Source organism: Podarcis tiliguerta (assembly GCF_965153285.1).
Source record: "Podarcis tiliguerta genome assembly, chromosome: 2".
In the NCBI taxonomy this organism is placed as follows: domain Eukaryota; kingdom Metazoa; phylum Chordata; class Lepidosauria; order Squamata; family Lacertidae; genus Podarcis; species Podarcis tiliguerta.
Window position 1 is genome coordinate 98081330 of NC_139535.1, and position 21854 is coordinate 98103183.

Here is a 21854-nt window from a genome sequence, read left to right on the forward strand (position 1 = left end):
ATAATGCTTACCTACCTCACAGGCGTAATTTATGTCTGGGAAGCACTGTGAGATCCTCAGATGTGAGGTGCTATAGAAGGGCAAAGGATTATTGTTACTACAGAAGTGCTTTATCTCCTCTCTCTCTCTTCTCTGTTTTTCCATCATTAACAAAGCTATGATGGCAGAACATTTGGTGGAGGGAAGCTACTGAAAGAGGCTCTGGTTTAGCAATACATCCCTCACCTGCCCCAAGCTGGTGGCTCTGTGTGTGCAGCACCTCTGATGCACCCAGCAAGGACTCTCTCATTCAGCTTCATGTCAAGAACGGGTGGGTGGGTGGGTGGATGTAACACACATACATACACAGATATAGGTATAGATACACACACACCCCTGCATGCCTAAACATGTCCACCAATATTAATGTACACAGGAGGCCCCTGGTTACCTGAAAGGGTTTACACTAAAGCTCCTGTAAAGTTTCAGATCAGATAAACTTGACCCTACACGGACATAAAACTTAACCAGTATTTTGAATATTTTAACCATAATGGAAGATTGGTTGCAAACTATAGTGGATTTCCAGGGCATTGTTTGCATTAACCATGGTAATCTGTTGCCTCTGTGATAAGTGAACCATGGTTAAAGGTAACTTCCTTGTGTCTCCAGCCTCTTTACTTGCAAGATAACAGGCCTTGCTGGTGTCTCCTTACTCATGCCCTCCACAACAGCAGAACTTAGCTCAACAAGCTAAACTATGGTTTTACTGTACAACTGGGATCCTAAAAAATGGTTTAACGGACTGAACTGCACTAACCAAGATGACGTTATTTTTTGCAGTGGTCCATGTGTCAAAATACCTGGCAGGCAGTAGTACCATGTGCTGGGGTCTAAATCAGCTTGGCACTCTGGACCAGATGGGGGAAATGTAGATTATAGCTGCTCATTCCTTGGATTAACAGTGAGCTAACCATGGTTACTACCCTCTTCAAAGGACTTTTGTAACCATATTTGACACTGGTGCCAGTACCTGCCCTTGTCCCCAAAGGCCCATGATTATATATATATATATATATATATATATATATATATATATATATATATATAACAGCTTTCAGAAAGGAAATGAGAACGTCAACAATCATTTCCAGTTTGTAGGATCAACAGCTTCAGTGGGACATACCAGAAGTAAAACTTTCCCCCAAGCGTTTTAATCCACTGGGAATGTGAAACGGTTTTGAATAAAATGATTCCTCCCACCTCTTTCAGATTTGAAGATTTCAAAATTAAAGTCTCTCATTAAAACCCAATTCGGAAAATCATTATAAACAAAACATTTTAGTAATACATAATTAAACATGGCCCTCTATGAAATACATGCTTGCAAGTACTTGAAATAGTACCCATCCACAAAGCTCATATACTTACAGGTTATGTTTTGCTCCAGTGAGGACTATCTAACATGGAAATACATCGGGCTCTACTGTTTTACAACATCCTAACCGAGAATAAGGCAATTTACATCTTCGACCAGTTCTTTGGGCTCTAATATGGACGGAAAAGGTTGGAGCCCGCCTTTGTCAGTTTCCATTGAAATAAATGGGACAAAGACAAGACAACCAAGTCCAACTGTTCAGCTGCAATCCAATGGACACTAATTGGGGAGAAAGTCTCCATGAACCCATTGGGACTTGCTTCTAAATAGACATGCACAGGGTTGTGCTATGTCCATTTGGACCCAGCCCAAAGACAATATTGGCTGATAATAAAGATCATAACCAAACCACTGTGTTAGGGAACAGGAGTACGCATACATTAATAGATTGCTATTAGAGTGGCATTCATGCCTAAAGGCAGATTGCAAAGATTAAGAAAATCTGTCCTATTGACAAGATGTCAAAGGCCCAGTTCTGATGGCCATGTATCAGCTTAGTTAAGTGTTACGACCGTGCACATGGTCTCTTCATACGTCAGCTTAAGTCAAGATGTGATCATCCAAACACACTCAAAAGATGTATACAGTGGTACCTCTCGTTACGAACTGAATTCATTCCGGAGGTCCATTCTTAACCTGAAACTGTTCTTAACCTGAGATACCACTTTAGCTATTGGGGCCTCCCGCTGCTGCTGCTGCGCCACTGTCGTGAGATTTCTGTTCTCATCCTGAAGCAAAGTTCTTAACCCAAGGTACTAATTCTGGGTTAGCGGAGTCTGTAACCTGAAGCGTCTGTAACCTGAAGCGTCTGTAACCTGAGGTACCACTGTACTAACAAAATGCATTCATATGCAACACCAACTCTTACATCCCTAGTTCAGTTCACACAAGACAAGCTGAGAGCGGATGCAAATAGCCCTCAACGTTGAAAAGTACCGCTCCCACATTTTGAAAGCAATCGTCCTGGAGAGACTCAATACATTTTAGGGAAAAGGCAAAACAATCAAGTTACAAAGGTCAAGAGACCAATGATTCACCTCGTCAAACACCCCAATTCTAACACGAGCCAGGATAGGAGCCAACTTCTAGGGGCTGTGGGGGCTTTGCCCCCCCCAATAAAATATTTGAGGGGGCTTCCCCCCACCCCAAGTTGATGGGCATTGCCATTTAAATAGTGTGCCTCCCCCCACCCCATATTTTATTCAAGTTGGCACCCCTGGGAGCCAGCCAAACGCTTCCAAAGAGCCTGTAAGGCTGATCTGGAGCACGAACAGGTGATAATTGGGTGGGAAACATGACCACGTATTTCAACCCTGAAATCTCCTCCAAATCCAAAGCAAGAATGCAAAGTTTAATTTTTAAATATAAAAATATAACTTGCGGAATGCAAGGCAATTTTGTGGTTTGACCTAATAGATGGCAGCTAGAATACAAATGTCTTAGGATGGAATTCAACGTCATGCTATGCTGAATGTTCCATCTGCACAATTAGAACAATTTCCCCCCTCCTGCTGTTCTGGGGCTTCTCCCAAGCAAGAGCCAATTTTTGGGTGGGGGGCAGAGAATGGGGAAGGTGGCAAGAAGAAAGCCCCATTCAACAAGCCCTTATGCTTGGCTTCCGCTGACGGGATTCGTAAGGTAAGTCAAGTCCCACCCCTTTACTCCATATTAATGATGTCCTGCTTAATTGAACACAATCCTCCAGTTCATTGGAAGGAACCCAGAACAATAAAACAGGCTGATCTTTGGGACTTCATTAGATTTAATGAATGATGAAAGTTCAAGCTTGCTCTACGTGAATCCCCAGAGTTTGGCTCAAGTCCTCCCACCAGGTCAGCACTTCAAAAAATATTACTTTTACCATTAAAAATCAATAAATCAATTATCAAAGCATTTGTGCATGTGTGTTTGTGTATGTTTCTCTCTCTGTGTGAGAGAGAAATGCACACACAGACACATATATACACACACAAGTGTTGAAAAAGGTCAATAGCTGCTGGGAAGGTAAGGAGTTAATTTGGACAGTTAATGCGTTCAAAGAAGGAATAACCACGGAGTCTACCTTCACGGCCATAATTTGCCCACTGGGCATGTGCCGCATCATCTCTACCACGCCATATGCACCGCGGCCCAGTTCTGATATCGGCTCCAGGTCATCAGCTTTGACTTCAAAGTTCTGTGGAGAGAAAAGCCAAGAGAACATCACCAGGAGCCAAAAAGTGCAGTTATCCAATAATAATAATAATGCTTTCATTTGTACCCCACTCATCGGACTGGGCAGCTCCATCTCTAATGCGTCCAAACTGGTGGCTGCTCACACACATATATAAAAATTAGTTTTTTAATATATCATTTTCAACAGTCATTCAACATAGGTCACATCTTACAGTTTTTTGGACTTCCATCAATCACATCTGAAAATTTTCCATTTTTTTCACTTAATTTACATTTCTTAATTTCACTACTGCTTTTAATTATCTATTGACTCTCTCATCATAGCCTTCCTCACAATATTTCACATATTCCTCCTTACAAAACTTCTTGCATTCCTACTAGCGTAATATGTTGATTACAGTAGCTTTTCAAATAGTTCACATATTTATTCCAGTCTTCTGAGAATCTCTGGTCCTGCAGGTTTCGAATCCTTCCTGTCATCTTATCTAATTCTGCATAGTCCATTAATTTCGGCTGCCATTCTTCTTCCGTCGGTAATTCTTCTTGTTTCCATTTCTGTGCCAACAGTACTCTTGCTGCTGTTGTTGCATATAAAAACAATTTTTTGTCCTGTCTGTTAATATCACCACTTAAAATACCAAGTAAAAATGCTTCTCTTTTTTAAAAAAAAGTATATTACAACATCTTTTTCATCTCATTATATATCATTTCCCAGAAGCCTTTTACTCAATGGATGACTTAGCTCTGAATTTCCAAATCTGTGCATACAGAGAAGGCTTGTAAATAAGCCCACAATAGTTACTAGCCCACTAAGAGTCTATTAGGCTAGAATTCTGTGCTGGCCACAGAGGGAGGAAGTTCCCTTCTCCACACGCAGAAGGTCAGAGGTTCAATTCCCGCCATCTCAGGACAGGGCTGGGAAGAGGGTCTTGCCTGGAACCCTGGAGAGCTGATACCAAGCCAGTGCAGAAAATACTGAGCTAGGTGGACCAGCGGACTGACGCAGGGCTCATTCAGACTTCATTTTGCACCACGCTTTCCAGGCACGGATCAATGCTTTAAAGCTCTTTGGGTGCTTTTTGTTTCCTCCATCCTTCATGCAAGTGCTCTCCCTGGGGAAACCCACGTTTTACAGCTGAATCAGAGCAAGCATCAATCTGCAGGAAACCCTATTGCTCCGATTCAGCGGTAAAACCCAGGTTTTCGCAGGCAAAGCTCCGGAACTACAAAAAAAAAAAATTCCCTAACTGGACACAGAGCCTCAAAGTGCGGACCTGGGCATAGAAATGAGGCACAAAAATCTGGATGAGGCTTCAGTATAAGGCAGCATGACCTTCTACTCAACAGATGGGAGTAGAAGAGACAGAGCTGAGGATACGCTTCCGTTCCTTTGCAGACAGCAGAGAAACTAACCAGACTAGCCGAGGAGGAAGAGAAGAGGTTTGATCCTCCTGCGCCAACCTGCACACTCACCTGCATGCAATTGCTGGCTGCCTATGGCTACCATGGGAGGAGCTGTTTTCTTTCCCCATGCAAGGCTGCTCTGGAGCACCGACATATCCTTACTTCTTCAAAAGTGCTTGGATGGATTTCATTATGCCATTCGAGTTCTGAAGTTGGGGGCAGCACCTCTCTCTTACAGGCATGGGTAAACGGAGCATTGCTTTGACCAGGGGTCAGCAAACTTTTTCAGCAGGGGGCCAGTCCACTGTCCCTCAGATCTTGTGGGGGGCCAGACTATATGTATGGGGAGGGGGAATGAATGAATTCCTACACCCCACAAATAACCCAGAGATGCATTTTAAATAAAAGCACACATTCTACTCATGTAAAAACACCAGGCAGGCCCCACAAATAACCCAGAGATGCATTTTAAATAAAAGGACACATTCTTCTTCTTATTATTATTATTACCCATGTAAACACATGCTGATTCCCGGATGGTCCACAGGCCGGATTTAGAAGGCAAATTGGGCCGGATCCGGCCCCTGGGCCTGAGTTTGCCTACCCATGGCTTTGGCTGTGTACACTTGTTCCACGAAACAGCAAGTTCAATGTCTATTTCTAGATTACATCACTATAAAACACTTTTCTTAAAAAATCAGTTTACTCAAAAGGTTCGAAGTGATTCCCCCCCCCCCTCAAGCAAATTTACGTCATCCCTCTCTTGCAATGATGTTCACTGGGGTAGGGGGGAATGTGTACACCTGCTGTGACTTTTGCACATGTCAACACAAGACAAAGGTTAGACACATTGGGTGCACATTGCTTTCTATACCCACATTTTTATTTCCTGGGCTAGCCAAAAAAAAGTTAAGTAGATGGCACAGGGGGTTTGATCCCCTCATCTGCAAGGATGATGACCTGTCCCCATTCCTTCCAGTTCAGATGTCTGGCTTGGCCATCGGGCCTATGCCTGAATTTTACACACTCCTCCCTTGTTTTCTAGTTGTAGATAAAACTACTACGGGTTTTCACATGTTGAGCCCTGAGAGGGAGAAACAGCTTTATTCTTCTGTGCCTTTAACTGCTGACAAAAGCGGTGGACCAAATTCCAGCTCTCTTTAAAAGACTGAGCTGGGATGAAGGGGAGATTTGCAACAGCAAATGCATGTACAACTTATAGATCAAAATCTGCTTCCTCTACGAACCTTTTGGAACATCTCTCCCTTCCAGGGACAGAAGGGAACCTGCTTTTCTTGGAACAAAGGCATTCTACATCAGACATCTCTTTGATGCGATACTGGGTCATTGTGCTCCAGATGGCTCTCTCTCTCCCTCCCATCTCAAAACACCAAAAGTAGTGGGGGGGGGGCGTGCCTAGGTCTCTGAAAGGCAGACCTATAAAATGCTAATGAATATACAACATTGCCAATAAATTAGCACTCTGCAGCTTAGGTGTGAGACTGAACAGAAAAGGCTCAGACAGCGCTAGTGCCCATCTGTATCAGCCTTTACATCAATCCTGCTGCATTTTCCCTGTTCTAACCAAGAAAAATGTCACAGATTTGGTAAGAACTGACCTTCAAGCAAAACAGTACCTGACAAGGGACGTGGAGAATTCCAAATTAGAGAGGATGGGAGAAACACTGACTGACTGATTGTTTAATTTCCAAACCATTTAATATATTAAACACACATTAAGACTAATAACTCAGGAGGTGTATATGGAGTGTTATTGGTTAAAATATTCAAGGATAAACATAGAATGCTATGGAGAGGGGGATGGGAAGTCAATGGGTAAATTAGAGGTATTGTTGATGGTAAAGTATGCAAACTTTTGAAAACTAAATTAAAAAATTATATATATATATATATATATATACACACACACATACATACATATATACACACACACACACAGTGTTTTTTTCTAAAAAAAATGTGTAGGGGTACTCTCATTTTGACTCAAGAAAATCACCATTTTATAGTTCAAATTGGAAAAAATAAATACAGTAAATGGACAAAAGTACAAAGATTCACAAAATGTTTAGGGGTATGCGTACCCCCTGAAAAAAGCACTACTAGTATATATATATAATTCTGTTGGATCAGATCAAAGGTCCATTTAGTGCAGCATCTTCTTCCTCTTAAACGACGAACTAGAAGCCTATAGGAAGACACACAAACTGGACAGAAATTCGACAGCCCAACGGATTAAGCTTTTTCTCATCGCTACATTTGCAGCAACCATGTGGCGTGCAGACATGGGACATTTCAGAACATATGGAATTCCTCCTTTTGCCTTTATACCCAAACAGCACTGACCAGCGGCACAAACACCTGATGTTCAGCTGACAAACTCACATAATTCCTCTAAATAGGTGCAGTGGACCTGCTGGCTCATCTCGACGCTCGTTTTACTAGCGGTCCCCCTGCCGTAAAAGTTGAATACTGGGTCTACTTGAAAATTATGGCCTTGAGAACAACGCCTTGTAGCTTTCTTGCTTAACAGCAGCGAGAGCAAGTGTTTGGAGGTAGCTGCTAATGCTAGCCAGAGCTTAGCAATAAGCATTTGGCGCTGAGCAACTGTTGCTATTAATATCAGTAAGCAGGTGCCTCTGTAGAGATGTTACATAAAAAGCTGGAGGGGGGCGGGGTTTGGGAAACGCAACCAGGCCTATTAATTTGGGTTATTCCTTGACGGAGCAGTAGGAGTCACCAGAGAATGAGGCAATCTGCTCTCTTTTTTTGCAGGGGATTTGTATACAGGTCTTTTTCTTAACTATTCCCATAGTCAGATCTTTGAATTCTTCGTTTTTGTTTCTAATAATAATGATAATAATTTTATTATTTATACCTCACCCAACTGGATGGATTTCCCCAGCCCCTCTGGGCAGCTTAAGGGACAGAAAGGTAAAGGTAAAGGTACCCCTGACCATTAGGTCCAGTCGTGGACGACTCTGAGGTTGCGCGCTCATCTCGCTCTATAGGCTAAGGGAGCCAGCGTACAGCTTCCGGGTCATGAGGCCAGCATGACTAAGCCGCTTCTGGTGAAACCAGAGCAGCGCACGGAAACGGCGTTTATCTTCCCGCCGGAGCACTACCTATTTATCTACTTGCACTTTGACGTGCTTTCGAACTGCTAGGTGGGCAGGAGCTGGGACCAAACAACAGGAGCTCACCCCGTCGTGGGGATTCGAGCTGCTGACCTTCTGATCAGCAAGCCCTAGGCTCTGTGGTTTAACCCACAGCGCCACCCGCGTCCATCTACAGCACATAGATAAACCTAATAAAATATCAAACATTTAAAAAAATCCTGATACAGGGCTGCCTTCAGATGTCTTCTAAAAAGTTGTGTAGTTCTTCATCTCCGTGAACATCTTATGGGAGGGCGTTCCACAGGGAGGGAGCCACTGCTGAGAAGGCCCTCTGCCTGGTCCCCTGTAACTTCAGTACACCCAAGTTAAAATAATGTAATCAAATGATGCCCATATATTTTAAATGGTACAAAAATGCATTTCAATATCCCACCCACCAAAGCCTGAGGACTTGAAACATATTTTTTAAAAATAATAATAATGAAAGCTGGTTTGAATCAGAGCTGTAGTTCACCAGCCATTAAATCCCACATGGAACAGACTTTTCGTGAGTCAGTTTGGGTTTCTCTGTACTGGTGGTCGAACAGCTGGCTTCCGTTTGATTTTGCAGCCATCTCACATGTGTCTTAGATCTTAAACTATTAAAAATATGCAAGACTTGACCATTTAGCTTGCATCTACTGCAGTCATAGGAGGGATTCCTATGACAACGGCACATCCAGTCTTGGACTTCACTTAACAGAACCGCAGTTCTATGGAAGTGAATATTGCCTGTTCCAAAAAAACACTTACGCTTGCCCCAGTGGGTCTCAGCTATTAGCATAGCGAGCGTCACCAAGTCAAGGCTCTCCGGAGCAAAGGCAGATGGTTGCCTGACACAGTTTCGCGTTAACACAATTTGGTTATCATTTGCATCTCATTTTCCAAACTTAGGTGGATGCCAAGCAGTAACTGTTGGACTTACACGATATTCTTATTCATAAACAGATGCTCTCATGAAAAGCTTAAGTCAGCCGTCAACTGAATTTGTGGACCACGGGGTGCTGCAATACACATTTGTATGGAGAATGCAGTGTTCGACTCGTGTCTGTTTTGAAGGCAAGGGAGCAATAGTGTAAGTCAGGGGTCAGCGAACTTTTTCAGCAGGGGGCCGGTCCACTGTCCCTCAGACCTTGTGGCGGGCCAGATTTTATTGGGGGGAATGAACGAATTCCTATGCCCCACAAATAACCCAGAGATGCATTTTAAATAAAAGGACACAGTCTAATCATGTAAAAACACACTGGTTCCCGGACCGTCCAAGGGCCGGATTTAGAAGGCGATTGGGCCGGATCCGGCCCCCGGGCCTTAGTTTGCCTACTCATGCTGTAAGTGAAGCTGCTTTTAAAAGTACAGTCGTGTGATTGCACAAACCACTGCAACAACTTGGTGTCAAGCACCAAGTGGTTGTGCATAGTGTCATCAAATGAGGGCCTGCATATACCAGCCAGACACTCCCTAGCAGGGTCCCACATAGGTCTTACCATTGCTCCTGAGTAAAACAGAGCTGCCTCCTTGATACCCCAAGCAATGTGGGAGAAAATACACAGCTTTACTCCAAGAGCGTCCAAAAATACAAAGACAACATCAGCAAAGAGGTGAAAAGTCAAAACCTTTAACTTGTTTTGGCAGGTGAAATTTGTAATAAAGTGAACAGGTGAATCAAGGAAAGAGGGACAAGAAGCTCAATGACTTCTGTACCAAGGAATGGGATTAGCAGATTATTTATAAGCCACCCCTTAAATTCACTTCTTCCCAGCTGGATGCACAGAAATCTTTAGAAGTTGTATTTGATCGTCACCGTACCTTGTCGCCAATGGAGATGCAGGCTTTGGAGTCCAAATCTCTAGGTGGCCTGCAAAATAGAAAAAACAGATTAGGAAGGAAGTATTTCAGGGCTCATATAAAACACATACAAACACTTCATTTTTATTCCATCCTTTCATCCCTCAAGGAAATCAAGGTGACCAAGGCAGGGGTCCCAGGCATGGGGCAATCCAAGGCCTGCTTAGCTTCAGCGAGGCTGGTGCGCTGTGCACTTTCTTTAGACCATGCGCCGGGAACCAAATGTGAATACATGTCATGTATACACAACATCAGAATTAGCCAAGGGTCACTCGGAAGGAGGAGTCTTTCCCATTTTTAATCCAACTTCCTGGTAAGAAATATGGTCACTCCTTTGAGATAACAATTGCAGCTACACTTCTGGGAATAACAGGTTTGGAATTGCCCAAGAAAGATGTGAAATTATTTTTGTATGCCACAACTGCAGCAAGAATTTTGTTAGCGAAGAATTGGAAAACACAGAAAGTACCAACAGTGGAAGATTGGCAGATGAAGATGATAGATTTTTCGGAGCTGGTCAACCTGACTGGAAGAGTCCGCGACCAGAAGGAGGAGGAGTACCAGCAAGACTGGATGAAATTTAAATACTATTTAGCTAAATATGTTAAGATAACTTAATTGGAAAAGCTTGCAAATAATAGTTAGGCTTAGGATATAAATATGTAAGGATAAGATTTAAGATGTTTAAAGCTAAATTACAAAGAATGAAAGATTTTAAGTGATTAAGTTAATTTTTTGAGAAAATCAATTTTGGAAAACTGTTAAAATGATATATAATGAAATTCAACCAAGGGGATTTGATAATTGTTACCAAGATTTAAACAGGATGTATGTATGTTTGTTTGTCTGTTTGTTTGTTTTGAATTTTTGGAAAATCAATTTTAAAAAATTTGGGGGGGGGGGGGACAATTGCAACTACTATCTACAAAGGGAGAAGTGGACAATTTTCACAAGCTGTCAAGACCCTCATGAGCGGCTTTTTAAAACAGCTTTCCAAAGAGAAAGCTCGGTCTCTCCCTCCCAAGTGACAAGGCCCTCCTTCTTGCCTACAGAGTTTTTCTGACACGCATTCCCCTTTCTAGCTCAAAATGGTGGCAGGCAAGGAACACCCCCAGTAGCAATACAAACACATATTGGGTTGAACCAGACCCTGAATGATCCTAAAGCTGATCTGAAATGGGCCTGTGGCGGACTCAAAATATCTCCAAATTCCAGCCCCCATTTTGGAATTTGCCACTCTTTTTCTCTCACCCCACTGCAATATCTATTTTTAGCGCCCGCTCCACCTTAGAAATCACTGGTTTGGGGTTTCTCTACTAAGAAAAAAACAGGGCTGCAAAAATTACACGGTGCAGTAAGAAACTAATGAAGTCAGGTAACCCCCAGCAAAAGCCAACATCTTTTCCATAAATAAGAAATACTCTTCTATTTATAGGCAGCCTGTAAAAAAAGACTGCATTTATCTTGTATTAATCTGCACCAGAAATAGCTAAGACCAAAGTGAGCAATGCTGAGCTTTGCCATAAATCCCTTCTTTCTGATGGAACATAAAGGGTCAGTCATGCTCCTGTTTTGCAAATGACTCCTAATCCAATACGTAAGGAGGCGCTCAGCTAAATTGCCCAAGTAAAACCACAACCAGTGTACCCCATGGGTTTAACATATATGCCAGCTTGCATGGCACCTCTTTTTTATATATAAAAAAGTGTGCCCTATAACGCTCCCTCAGACTATCTACAGCCAAAAATAAGTGGGTCATTGAATGTGACCGTTGTGACAATCTTCATTAAAAGTTTTCTTCTTTTTGAAAAAAGTATGCCTCAAACGCTCTTGCTTTGATATAGATTGCAAATCTTTTGTTTATTCATTATATACCGCTTAATTACCGAAGCCTTTAATCACATAATAGGAAAGCAGTCCTTCCTTCTAATAACGAACAGCAGCTTGTGGATGTAAACTGCTAAATTAAGCTATACTTCCTTCTATAAAGGTAAAGGGACCCCTGACCATTAGGTCCGGTCGTGGCCGACTCTGGGGTTGCGGCGCTCATCTCACTTTATTGGCCAAGGGAGCTGGCATACAGCTTCCAGGTCATGTGGCCAGCATGACTAAGCCGCTTCTGGCGAACCAGAGCAGCCGCTTCTGGCGAACCAGAAGGTAAATGCCGTTTACCTTCCCGCCAGAGCGGTACCTATTTATCTACTTGCACTTTGACATGTTTTCGAACTGCTAGGTTGGCAGGAGCAGGGACCGAGCAACGGGAGCTCGCCACGTCGCGGGGATTCGAACCGCCGACCTTCTGATCGGCAAGCCCTAGGCTCTGTGGTTTAACGGTAAAGCTAGGCATTATGGTCAACATGTGGAAGCTTGTTCTCTAGCCTGTGGAGCAATGGGTGGGGGATGTAGAACTTTGTGGCATCACCACACAAGGCGAGTTCAACTAGATATTAAAAGGGGAGGACAGAGTAAGTAGGCATTTGATGGCTGTTTATAGGAGCAGCCACACTTTTTGATATTGCTAAGCCCGAGCCTAAAAAAAAAAAGTACCTTTGGTACTATAATCCCACTACTTCGACTGAAGGACAGGAAGATGATTTCATCTGTTGACAGTGCCAGCTGCAATCCTTTTCCAATCCTAAAAGTTGAGCTCTGGAAATCTCATTCCATTCCAGCAAGTCTACAGAATCTCCATTTCTGGCTCTGCATGAAATCTCTCTGAAAATCTCTCCACATCACTTTCTCTATCCTAGGCAGTCCTCTCTTATGGGCATATTTTAACATCACCCTTTGAGGTGTCCTGGCATTTGACTTTCTAATGCTACAGACCCATGTATGTACCTGTGGATGGCATAGGCATGGCCCCTTGAAAGATCAAAGGAAGATCAGGGGTGGGAGATGGAAAATTGCCCTCCATAAGGTAATTAAAAGCCCTCCTAAGAGAATCTTCTGTCTTAATAAGTCCTTTCATTGACTGCAAGGGCAGTCTCAGGTTCCTGGTGGAGATCAAACTTCATTTCACTGTTTCGAGTTGTGGGGAGATTGTGGGAAGAGAGGAGGGGGGCAGAAAATGCTAAGCCTTGAAGACTGTGTTCAAAGAGGCACCATAAGCTAAAACAGACCCCCTTTTTGAGAGAGAGGCATGCAGCAAACACAGTACATGAAAGAGAAAATAACAGGGCATTGCCCAGTGCCAGACAGGGCAGATTAGAGAGGAAAGCCTGCTTGACATAACCCATATCTTACCTTGGTACAATGAGAAAAGTTGAGAGTCTGTTGTGCTACCTAAAGAACTGTCAGGGGGCCCTCGGGTAACAAGCAATTCACCAAATTTCAAGGATCCAAGATACGCATCATGAGGCTGCCAAGACTAAGCAGGTTTATGTATTTTATCTGGAAGCAATGGAACCGACTTCCAAGGAAATCTGGTTAGGATAAAGGTGAGCACACTTTCTGGGTGAAGGACAGACTGAGAAATTATGACTGAGGGGCCAGGTGGATATAGAAAAACTTTTCTTTCTTTCTTTCTTTCTATTCTTCCTTCCTTCTGCTTTCTCTCTCTCTCTATCTCTCTCTCTTTTTCTTCCTGATTATTTTCTCAGTTGGCACAGCAGCCAGCTGTCCACTGTTCCCAGAGTTTACTCCGTTTACACAAGGTGCAAGGTCTGTGATGGGTCATTTGACAACTCAATAATCTCAATCTTGCAGCCAAGAGCTTGTGAGGTATGGTATATTAAAAAAAATCTGAGAATCTCTTTCACCAAACCCAGAGATCCTGACCCTACGATCTGGCATAAATATTTAATTCTTTTTCTACTGGTAGCTGCACATCTAGTGATCACTGGAAATCCCAGGTGGAACTACCTCTACCTGAAGAAGTGTGCATGCACACGAAAGCTTATACCCAGAACTAATTTAGTTGGTCCCTAAGGTGCTACTGAACAATTTTTAATTTATTTTTTATTATTTCCTCTAGAGATGTGGTTCAATAATATTTGCGATATAGCCAGTTCAGGGTGACTACCTTGGCTTAGAAGGGTTGCAAACGGGGTTATAAAGGAAAATACCTTTGATGAAACCTGGTCTCCCTTCTTTTTATATGTAAGGGGGAAAGAAAGCAAAGCTCTCCCACCAGCCTCACAAACCTGTCTGTGAAGAACCTATATGGACTTGCCAGTGTTTTAAGACCATGTAAAATGGCATTGGCCTGGTACCTGCTTCGTATAATATAGTCAGGTTTTCCAGAGCAGATTTTCAGACATGTGGAGAGAAAAAGAAGGGGATGTTCTATGGTGTGGACAGAACTCTGCTTGCGTGTGGCACAGGATACAACCCTATGGTTTTCACCTTCTCATAGAAACACAGTCCCCGAAGTACTGTGTTGGACTGCTTCTAACACACCCCTGAGCTTGCCAACAGAAAATGTTTTACGTCAATAGGCCATTAGGCATGCAAGAGTTGTTTCTCTGCATTGTGGTCTTTCTTAGGGAGCATTCACATCACCAACCTTCTTTCCAAAATCCATCTGAAATAAGCACTGCACTATATTATCATGTTAACTTACGCAGGTATGTAAAGCTCACCACACACGTTTGCAAAACAACTTAATATTGGGCCATTAACTCTCTTTCTAAATAGCAAGTAATAGAAAAATAGTTTAAAGTGTGGTTTCCCTTTCTCTATTCTTCACCACATTTGCTTTGGAATATCAGAATGCAGACCCAGAGTCCTTTTTCACTAACTTGCCCAACTGCGGGCTTTTCCATTGTTTCGTCACTCCCGTGCCACCCTGAACACCATACCTATGAAGAATCCCATTTTGTGTACAATCGCTTCAAGCCAGGCGTCCACAAATCCACTTGCCTAGCCTTCTAGCAAGCAGAACCTCCTGGATCACGCACATCCCTACCCTGGAGGTCTCACTTCCACTGCAGTTTTCAAGCAGGTTAAGAAACAGAATAACGTTCCAAGCGGCAGAAAGACTCCCGCTGTTTCTTGCTCTGTGTGCTCTGCACAAATGGGAGAGGACCCTGCCTGACTTCCATGTCGAGTCTGCATTCCTGGAGGCTCAGGGAGGGGATTGGTGATGACCAGAAATAATAGCTGACTAGTACGCCAAGTTGACATTTATGAACCCTGCTTCAACCACCCCCCCACAACCCAACCCAAAGCAATCATGCTGAGATTTCAAGACATACGTAGAGCTCGTCTGTGGTTGTTCAAATGCTTCTTTAGGAATTTTCAGCCCTGGATTTTTCTTCCTGCCTGTGAAATAAAGAACAGAGAGGATAAGAACAACTTTTCTTCAGGTTTCAGAAACATCTTGCAGCACAGGGCTTGTTTGTAGTGCTTGATTTAAGTGCCAGGTCTAATTTGACACAGGCACCTGAATGCTGGAGAGGAGAGAGTTCAAAATACAAAGTTTCTTTGTTGGGATTCAGATTATACACTTCGGGTTCTAACTGATGCAGTCAGCAGTTCAAGCACACATCTGCATATTCTCAATGCTGCATTCAACACAGCAGAATAATATGGCGCCCTGACATGTCCATCTTGCCTTAATTTATTTTTTAACTCTCTAGCATTGCATTATATGGAGAGAGGAAATGAAAATGTGCAGGTGATTTTGGGGTGGGGGAAAGTTGCGAAACCAAAGTGGACACCTTTGTGATCGTGTCCTCCAGTCAAAAAAGGTGCTGTGAAAGACTTTGCAGTTTTAAATAGCTCAGAGCCCCATACCCTGGCTTTTCCTGATTCTTTCTGCTCCTGGTATTTTGAAATCCACACGAGTCAAAAATGAAGCAACATGGAATGAAAATTGCAGGAATGAATGAATTTATCCTAAGGGCAAAACGGAGACTTGGTGAGCACAGAAACTGGGTGGCTGGGTCTTAAGGAGTGAGTCTCTATTAAGCAGGCACATGGATCGCGCAGCAAGCAATGGTTTATACACTGACCTGCCAAACTCTTCTTTAAATCCCTTCAACCTGAACCCTGTTGAAAGGCTACTATCTTAGCCCAAACTACCGTATTTTTCGCCCTATAGGACGCACCGTCCCATAAGGCGCACCTAGTTTTTTGGGGGGGAAATAAAGGAAAAAAATTATTTCCCCCCCAGGCGCGGGGTTGGGGAAGCCCGAGCTTCCCCCGACCCCAGCCCCCAAACAGGCAGCTCTCTGCAAGCCGTGGGAGCCCAGTGCTGGCTCCCGCTGCTAGCGGAGAGGTCCGCGAAGCCTGGACGCGCTGAGCTCAGCGCGCGCAGGCTTCGGCATGCAGGCACCTCTCCGCCAGCAGCGGGAGCGCTCCCGCTGCTAGCGGAGAGGTCCGCGAAGCCTGGGCGCGCTGAGCTCAGCGCGCGCAGGCTTCGGCATGCAGGCACCTCTCCGCCAGCAGCGGGAGCGCTCCCGCTGCTAGCGGAGAGGTCCGCGAAGCCTGGGCTCGCTGAGCTCAGCGCGCGCAGGCTTCGGCATGCAGGCACCTCTCCGCCAGCAGCGGGAGCGCTCCCGCTGCTAGCGGAGAGGTCCGCGAAGCCTGGGCGCGCTGAGCTCAGCGCGCGCAGGCTTCGGCATGCAGGCACCTCTCCGCCAGCAGCGGGAGCGCTCCCGCTGCTAGCGGAGAGGTCCGCGAAGCCTGGGCGCGCTGAGCTCAGCGCGCGCAGGCTTCGGCATGCAGACACCTCTCCGCCAGCAGCGGGAGCGCTCCCGCTGCTAGCGGAGAGGTCCGCGAAGCCTGGGCGCGCTGAGCTCAGCGCGCGCAGGCTTCGGCATGCAGGCACGTCTCCGCCAGCAGCGGGAGCGTTCCCGCTGCTAGCGGAGAGGTCCGCGAAGCCTGGGCTCGCTGAGCTCAGCGCGCGCAGGCTTCGGCATGCAGGCACCTCTCCGCCAGCAGCGGGAGCGCTCCTGCTGTTTGCGGAGAGGTCCGCGAAGCCTGCATTCGCCCCATAGGACGCACCCAGATTTCCCCTTCATTTTTGGAGGGGAAAAAGTGCGTCCTATAGGGCGAAAAATACGGTACATTAAAGTATCAACACAGGAAAAACCAATAGGTTACACTAGCCAAGCCAGACAGGCATAGAAGCCACATCCATAACAACAACAACAACAACAACATATACCTCGCCCATCTGTCTGGGTTTCCCCAGCCACTCTGGGCAGTTTACAGCACATATTAAAACATAGTAAGACATCAAAAATTAAAAACTTCCTGATACAGGGCTGCCTTCAGAGGTCTTCTAAAGGTTGTATAGTTACTAACCTCCTTAACATCTGATGGAAGGGCATTCTACAGGGTGGGTGCCACTACGAAGAAGGCCCTCTGCCTGGTTCCCTGTAACCTGACTTCTCACAGCGAGGGAACTGCCAGAAGACCCTCGGAGCTGGACCAGAGGTGGAGAAGCTCCTTCCAGTATACTGGGCCAAGGCCATTTAGGGCTCCTAGGGGCTGAGGTCCCTTCCCCCCCATAAAATATTTGAGGGGGACCTCCCTCAAGTTGAGGGGAATTCCCATTCAAATGGGTTATCTGTGCCATGCCATGTGATCAATTGCACGCAGAAGGGCTTACCCCCCCCCACTCCAATATTTTATTCAAGTTGGGGCCCCTGCAGAAGGTGTAATATGCAGATCTATTGCAGCATCAAGTTCCAGTTCTTCAGGGGAGGAAGTAGCTAGAGAACAAAGCCTCAGGTCAGGAGCACAGATGCGAATCCATATCTTTTGACCATTTTGTAGCCCACAATAGGGACACTCCTGGGGAGGCATGCAGACTCAGGGGCGAAAGCCATGCAGCCGGATGCGGCAAGAGCAGAAAGCAGGTTGACTACAAATGGCAAAACTGCACTCTGTGCTATGAGACAAATCCATACAGAAGGCAAGATATTTGAAGACTTGGACTGTCCTCTCCACAATTGCCACAGAGACAATCTGCCCTCTGGGAAGGAAAGGAAGGAGGAAGGGAGGCAGGCTAACAGAACATCAGGACATTCTCCAGTCAGACTGTCACTTCCTTGACCCCCCCCCCCCATGTGAGAAGTAAGTGTCCCTGGTTATTTTGGTGGTGCTGGTGTTTTGGTTTTTGTGGCCCTGGTGCATCTGTTGTGTTTTACACAGGCGTTGTCAGCTGCTTTGAGGGCTTTAGGCAGAAAGCAGAACACACATCTTCTAAATGGATAAATATGCACTATATTGCATACAGTAGGAGTCTTGTGGAACTGCATGATGTGCAGCATCAAGAATGGGAATGAAAGGGTTCACAGGTCTGTTGCTGGGGGGGGGGGGGATGCTACAAAATGTTGGAAGGAATTCAACGGCATTTCTGTTGCTATTATGATTGTTCGATTTCAGGTGTTACGTGGAAGGATCTCCTCCCAAGGTCAAATACAGGAACGTGTGTAGAGAAAATCTGCAAGGCCGTTTTGTGTCTTTCCTCTCACCCCACCTTTTCTACAGCCAGAAGTAAAAGACTGGTGTGCTGGCACAGTAGATACAAATCACATTACAGTGGTACCTCGGGTTAAGTACTTAATTTGTTCTGGAGGTCTGTACATAACCTGAAACTGTTCTTAACCTGAAGCACCACTTTAGCTAATGGGGCCTCCTGCTGCTGCCATGCCGTCGGAGCACGATTTCTGTTCTCATGCTGAAGCAAAGTTTTTAATCCGAGGCACTATTTCTGGGTTAGCGGAGTGTGTAACCTGAAGCGTATGTAACCTGAAGCGTATGTAACCCAAGGTACCACTGTATATGCATCCCTGAACTGCCCTGAGACCGCCAGGTATAGGGAGGTATATAAATTCAATAAATAATAATACAGTAACAACAACAACAACAACAACAACAACAATCCCACTACCACACATTCGGTTTCATTTTGAACAAAATCAGGAAACCATGGTTCTCCAGTTCTAAGCCTTAAAAGAGAGCTGTTTGTTTTCAGCAACTTCAAAATGATGGACAAACCACCACACCACCTCCTCAGGCGTCGATTGCAACATTCGTCAATTAACTCTCATCGTTAAAAAATGCTTCTCTTGATATTTAGCCTATAGCTTCCAGTCATTGCAACATGTCTGGGTTGGCAAAAATAAAAAAAATGAAGGTGCCACTCTACAGACACATACCTTCATTTGCCCAAGTAGCTGGAAATTACAGGTTGCTAGGGAGCACAGAGAACAACAAACCCCTTTAAAAAAATCCAAGTCAAATTCAACTGTAACAATGGGAATAAGGGGGGGGGGGGAGAGAAGAAAGTATATTCCCAGCATGGCCTGCAATAAGGAGATTTGGGGTAGGGTGGGAATAAAATCAAGTCTTGGATTTCCTTTTTTTAAGAAGATATTTGCTATGTTTCAGGGCCCACCATACCCCTTGTGACTTTAATGTCTTTTAAACTGTGTATTGTGTTTAATATCTTGTTTCTAAATTGCTGCAACCTACCCCCAGTGAAGAAACAAAAAACAAACAAAAAAGAAATGATGTGGTCAAGTGTTTACAGACCTTCAGAATATCATGGTTCAGTCAGTACAGGCCCAATACATTTTGCGGCCTAAAGTGTTATGACCCAGGGGTCAGGCTCCCCATCCTGAGGGGAAGAAGTCATAGATTCAGAGGACATCTCTGACCAGGGACACAAAGTGCCCTCTAAAACAGCCTATGGCATCCCTGCCCTCTCAAAAGTCCAAACACCAGAGAAGTTTGTGATACCCCTCTGGCCTGAAGAGTTTGCATTACCCTCTTCAGGCTTCAGTCATTTCTAACCAGCACGCAATTTCCAAGTGTATGCACAGAGTTGCCCAGGGTGCTGCCCAGGGGCAGACGAAGTGGGGGGCGGGCCACCCCGGGTACCACTCTGGGTGACAAGATGGCCCCTGCCTCCCCCCAGCTGTAGAGAGGCTGAGGGCGCGTGCAGTCAGTATGGGCGCCACTCGTGCGGCATCCATACAGGCTGCCACTGCTGCGTGTGCGCACTCCATATGGGATGCCGCACATGCGCAGTTCATCCAGGATGCCACACGTGCGCAATCCGTACGGATGTTGTGTGTGTGCCACCGAGTGGTTCGCCCCGTCCCTCAACGTCCCGCCCCGGGTGCCAGAGAGGGTTCCTCCGCCACTGTCCCTTTTTAAAAATTAAAAAAAGCCTCAATGAATTATCACACAAGCGGTACTCTCAATCAGTGTATATGTAACTTAACTCTCCTTAATTTAAGATTTCAGTTATAGGTGCGACGAATACTTGATATTTATGACTTTTCTACAGAGACTGAATTAATGAACCACCGTTTCAGCAGGCTTACCATTAAGTTCAATAATGAAAATCAATAGCCACCCAAAAAACAGGTTGTCTGGGGAGGTTTCGCGCCAATATTTGTGAGGGTTTCGTTTGAAAAAAGACATCCTTCCTCTTTTGTGTATACTGATAATTTCAGCAATTTATCGTACTTTTCCATCTATAAGACTATGTTTTTTTACTCTAAAATAATGTCTACACTGATAGTATCTCCCCCCCCCCGCCCAATTTTCTTAAATCGAAGTCCCCCAAAATAGGGGGCGTCTTATACATGAGGGTGTTCTATAGGCGGAAAAATACGGTATATATCACTTAGCACTGTGGTTTCTATATCATATATCACCCACAAACACTATTACATAGCCATAGCAGGTTTTCCACCTTTGTCTTGATGCTTTAATTCCCCCTTTTGAAGTTGCAAAGTACAGAATGCATTCTCTTTACCTGCTTAAGAAAACTAAAGAGGCAGCACTGTGAAATACAGTGTGTGTGTGTGTGTGTGTGTGTGTGCGCACGCGCCTGCTTTTCCCCTTTACTAGGTTTTTGGCATGTTAATATACTGCACTGATACTCCTCCAATCTCATAGAAATCCCCCCTGATCTGGCAACTTGCCTTGACACCTGCGTACTTGCCTCTGAGCAAACCTGAGGACCTCCACTTAACAACCGTCTCAAACTGGCTCAGCGCCTCTTTCGTTACAACATCACAGCATTACAACAACAACCAACCAACCCTTTTCCACCCTCCCAGCCTAACGCACATGAAATCCTGCTTGATCTGCTAATGGTGTCATCTACAAAATGCTAATGACAGGGCAATGAGACGAACACGGACGTAGCAACCACAAAGCAGAAACAGACATTCCTGAGCCCTCTATTCAAGCTGACTGCTGCTAGGCCATGCTTCCATTCATCTTGGAGGCTATCAAAAAACAACAACAGCCAGGTAGGAAAGATTCCCACCATTCACGGGTGTGAAAGGTTCACCAGAGGAACAATGAGGCCCGCTTCCTGCATTATCCTTTGCTACAGACACTGATTTCCATTATTTCCCATTGTTCACATCAGCTGCCCAACCCACCTATCTGGGATACTAAACATATTTGCGTCAAAATATGACTGCGGTTTCCTGTTCGGGCAACAGATAACATACAGAGCAGCCCAAAGGCTAGCCCTGGTAGGAGTTCAAAAGACAGAAAACTTGGGTCAATATTAGCAGTTTTTAAAATTTTGTTTGTAGGACGGTACTAGAAGAGTAAGAACCAAGGAAAGGGATTTAGCCTTTCAGCTGTGATTGGTTTTTGTTGCTGGTACGTCTTAAGTGAATGCAGTTTGCAGGCAGCTCTCAACTTACACAGGGGTTACATTTTGGAAATAGTGCGTAAAATCGTGCACAGTCACACAGAAAAAGTGGGGGAATGGGTTCAATTGTGGGTGGGATTGTCAAAGTCATTTTCCCGAATGCTCGCCCCAATTTAAAATGAAAGTAATCTTTCTGTCAAGCACGTAAAGCAGTGCTCGAAACACCCATTGTTCTAGGCGCATTTTGCGAGAGGGA

The 21854-nt window shown here is 44.7% G+C and overlaps 1 protein-coding gene across 2 annotated transcripts in view; it reads right to left on the minus strand.

The window, feature by feature from the left end:
- MAP2K6 (mitogen-activated protein kinase kinase 6) overlaps window positions 1–21854 on the minus strand; it is an 81587-nt gene that overhangs the window by 28502 nt on the left and 31231 nt on the right. For both annotated transcript variants that reach the window (XM_083427909.1, XM_083427910.1), the window contains exons 2-4: window positions 15213–15279; window positions 9979–10027; window positions 3480–3593 (exon numbers count right to left, since the gene is read on the minus strand). In XM_083427909.1, coding sequence (XP_083284035.1) covers window positions 3480–3593; window positions 9979–10027; window positions 15213–15279 — 230 coding nt within the window. The remainder of the gene's footprint in view (window positions 1–3479; window positions 3594–9978; window positions 10028–15212; window positions 15280–21854) is intronic.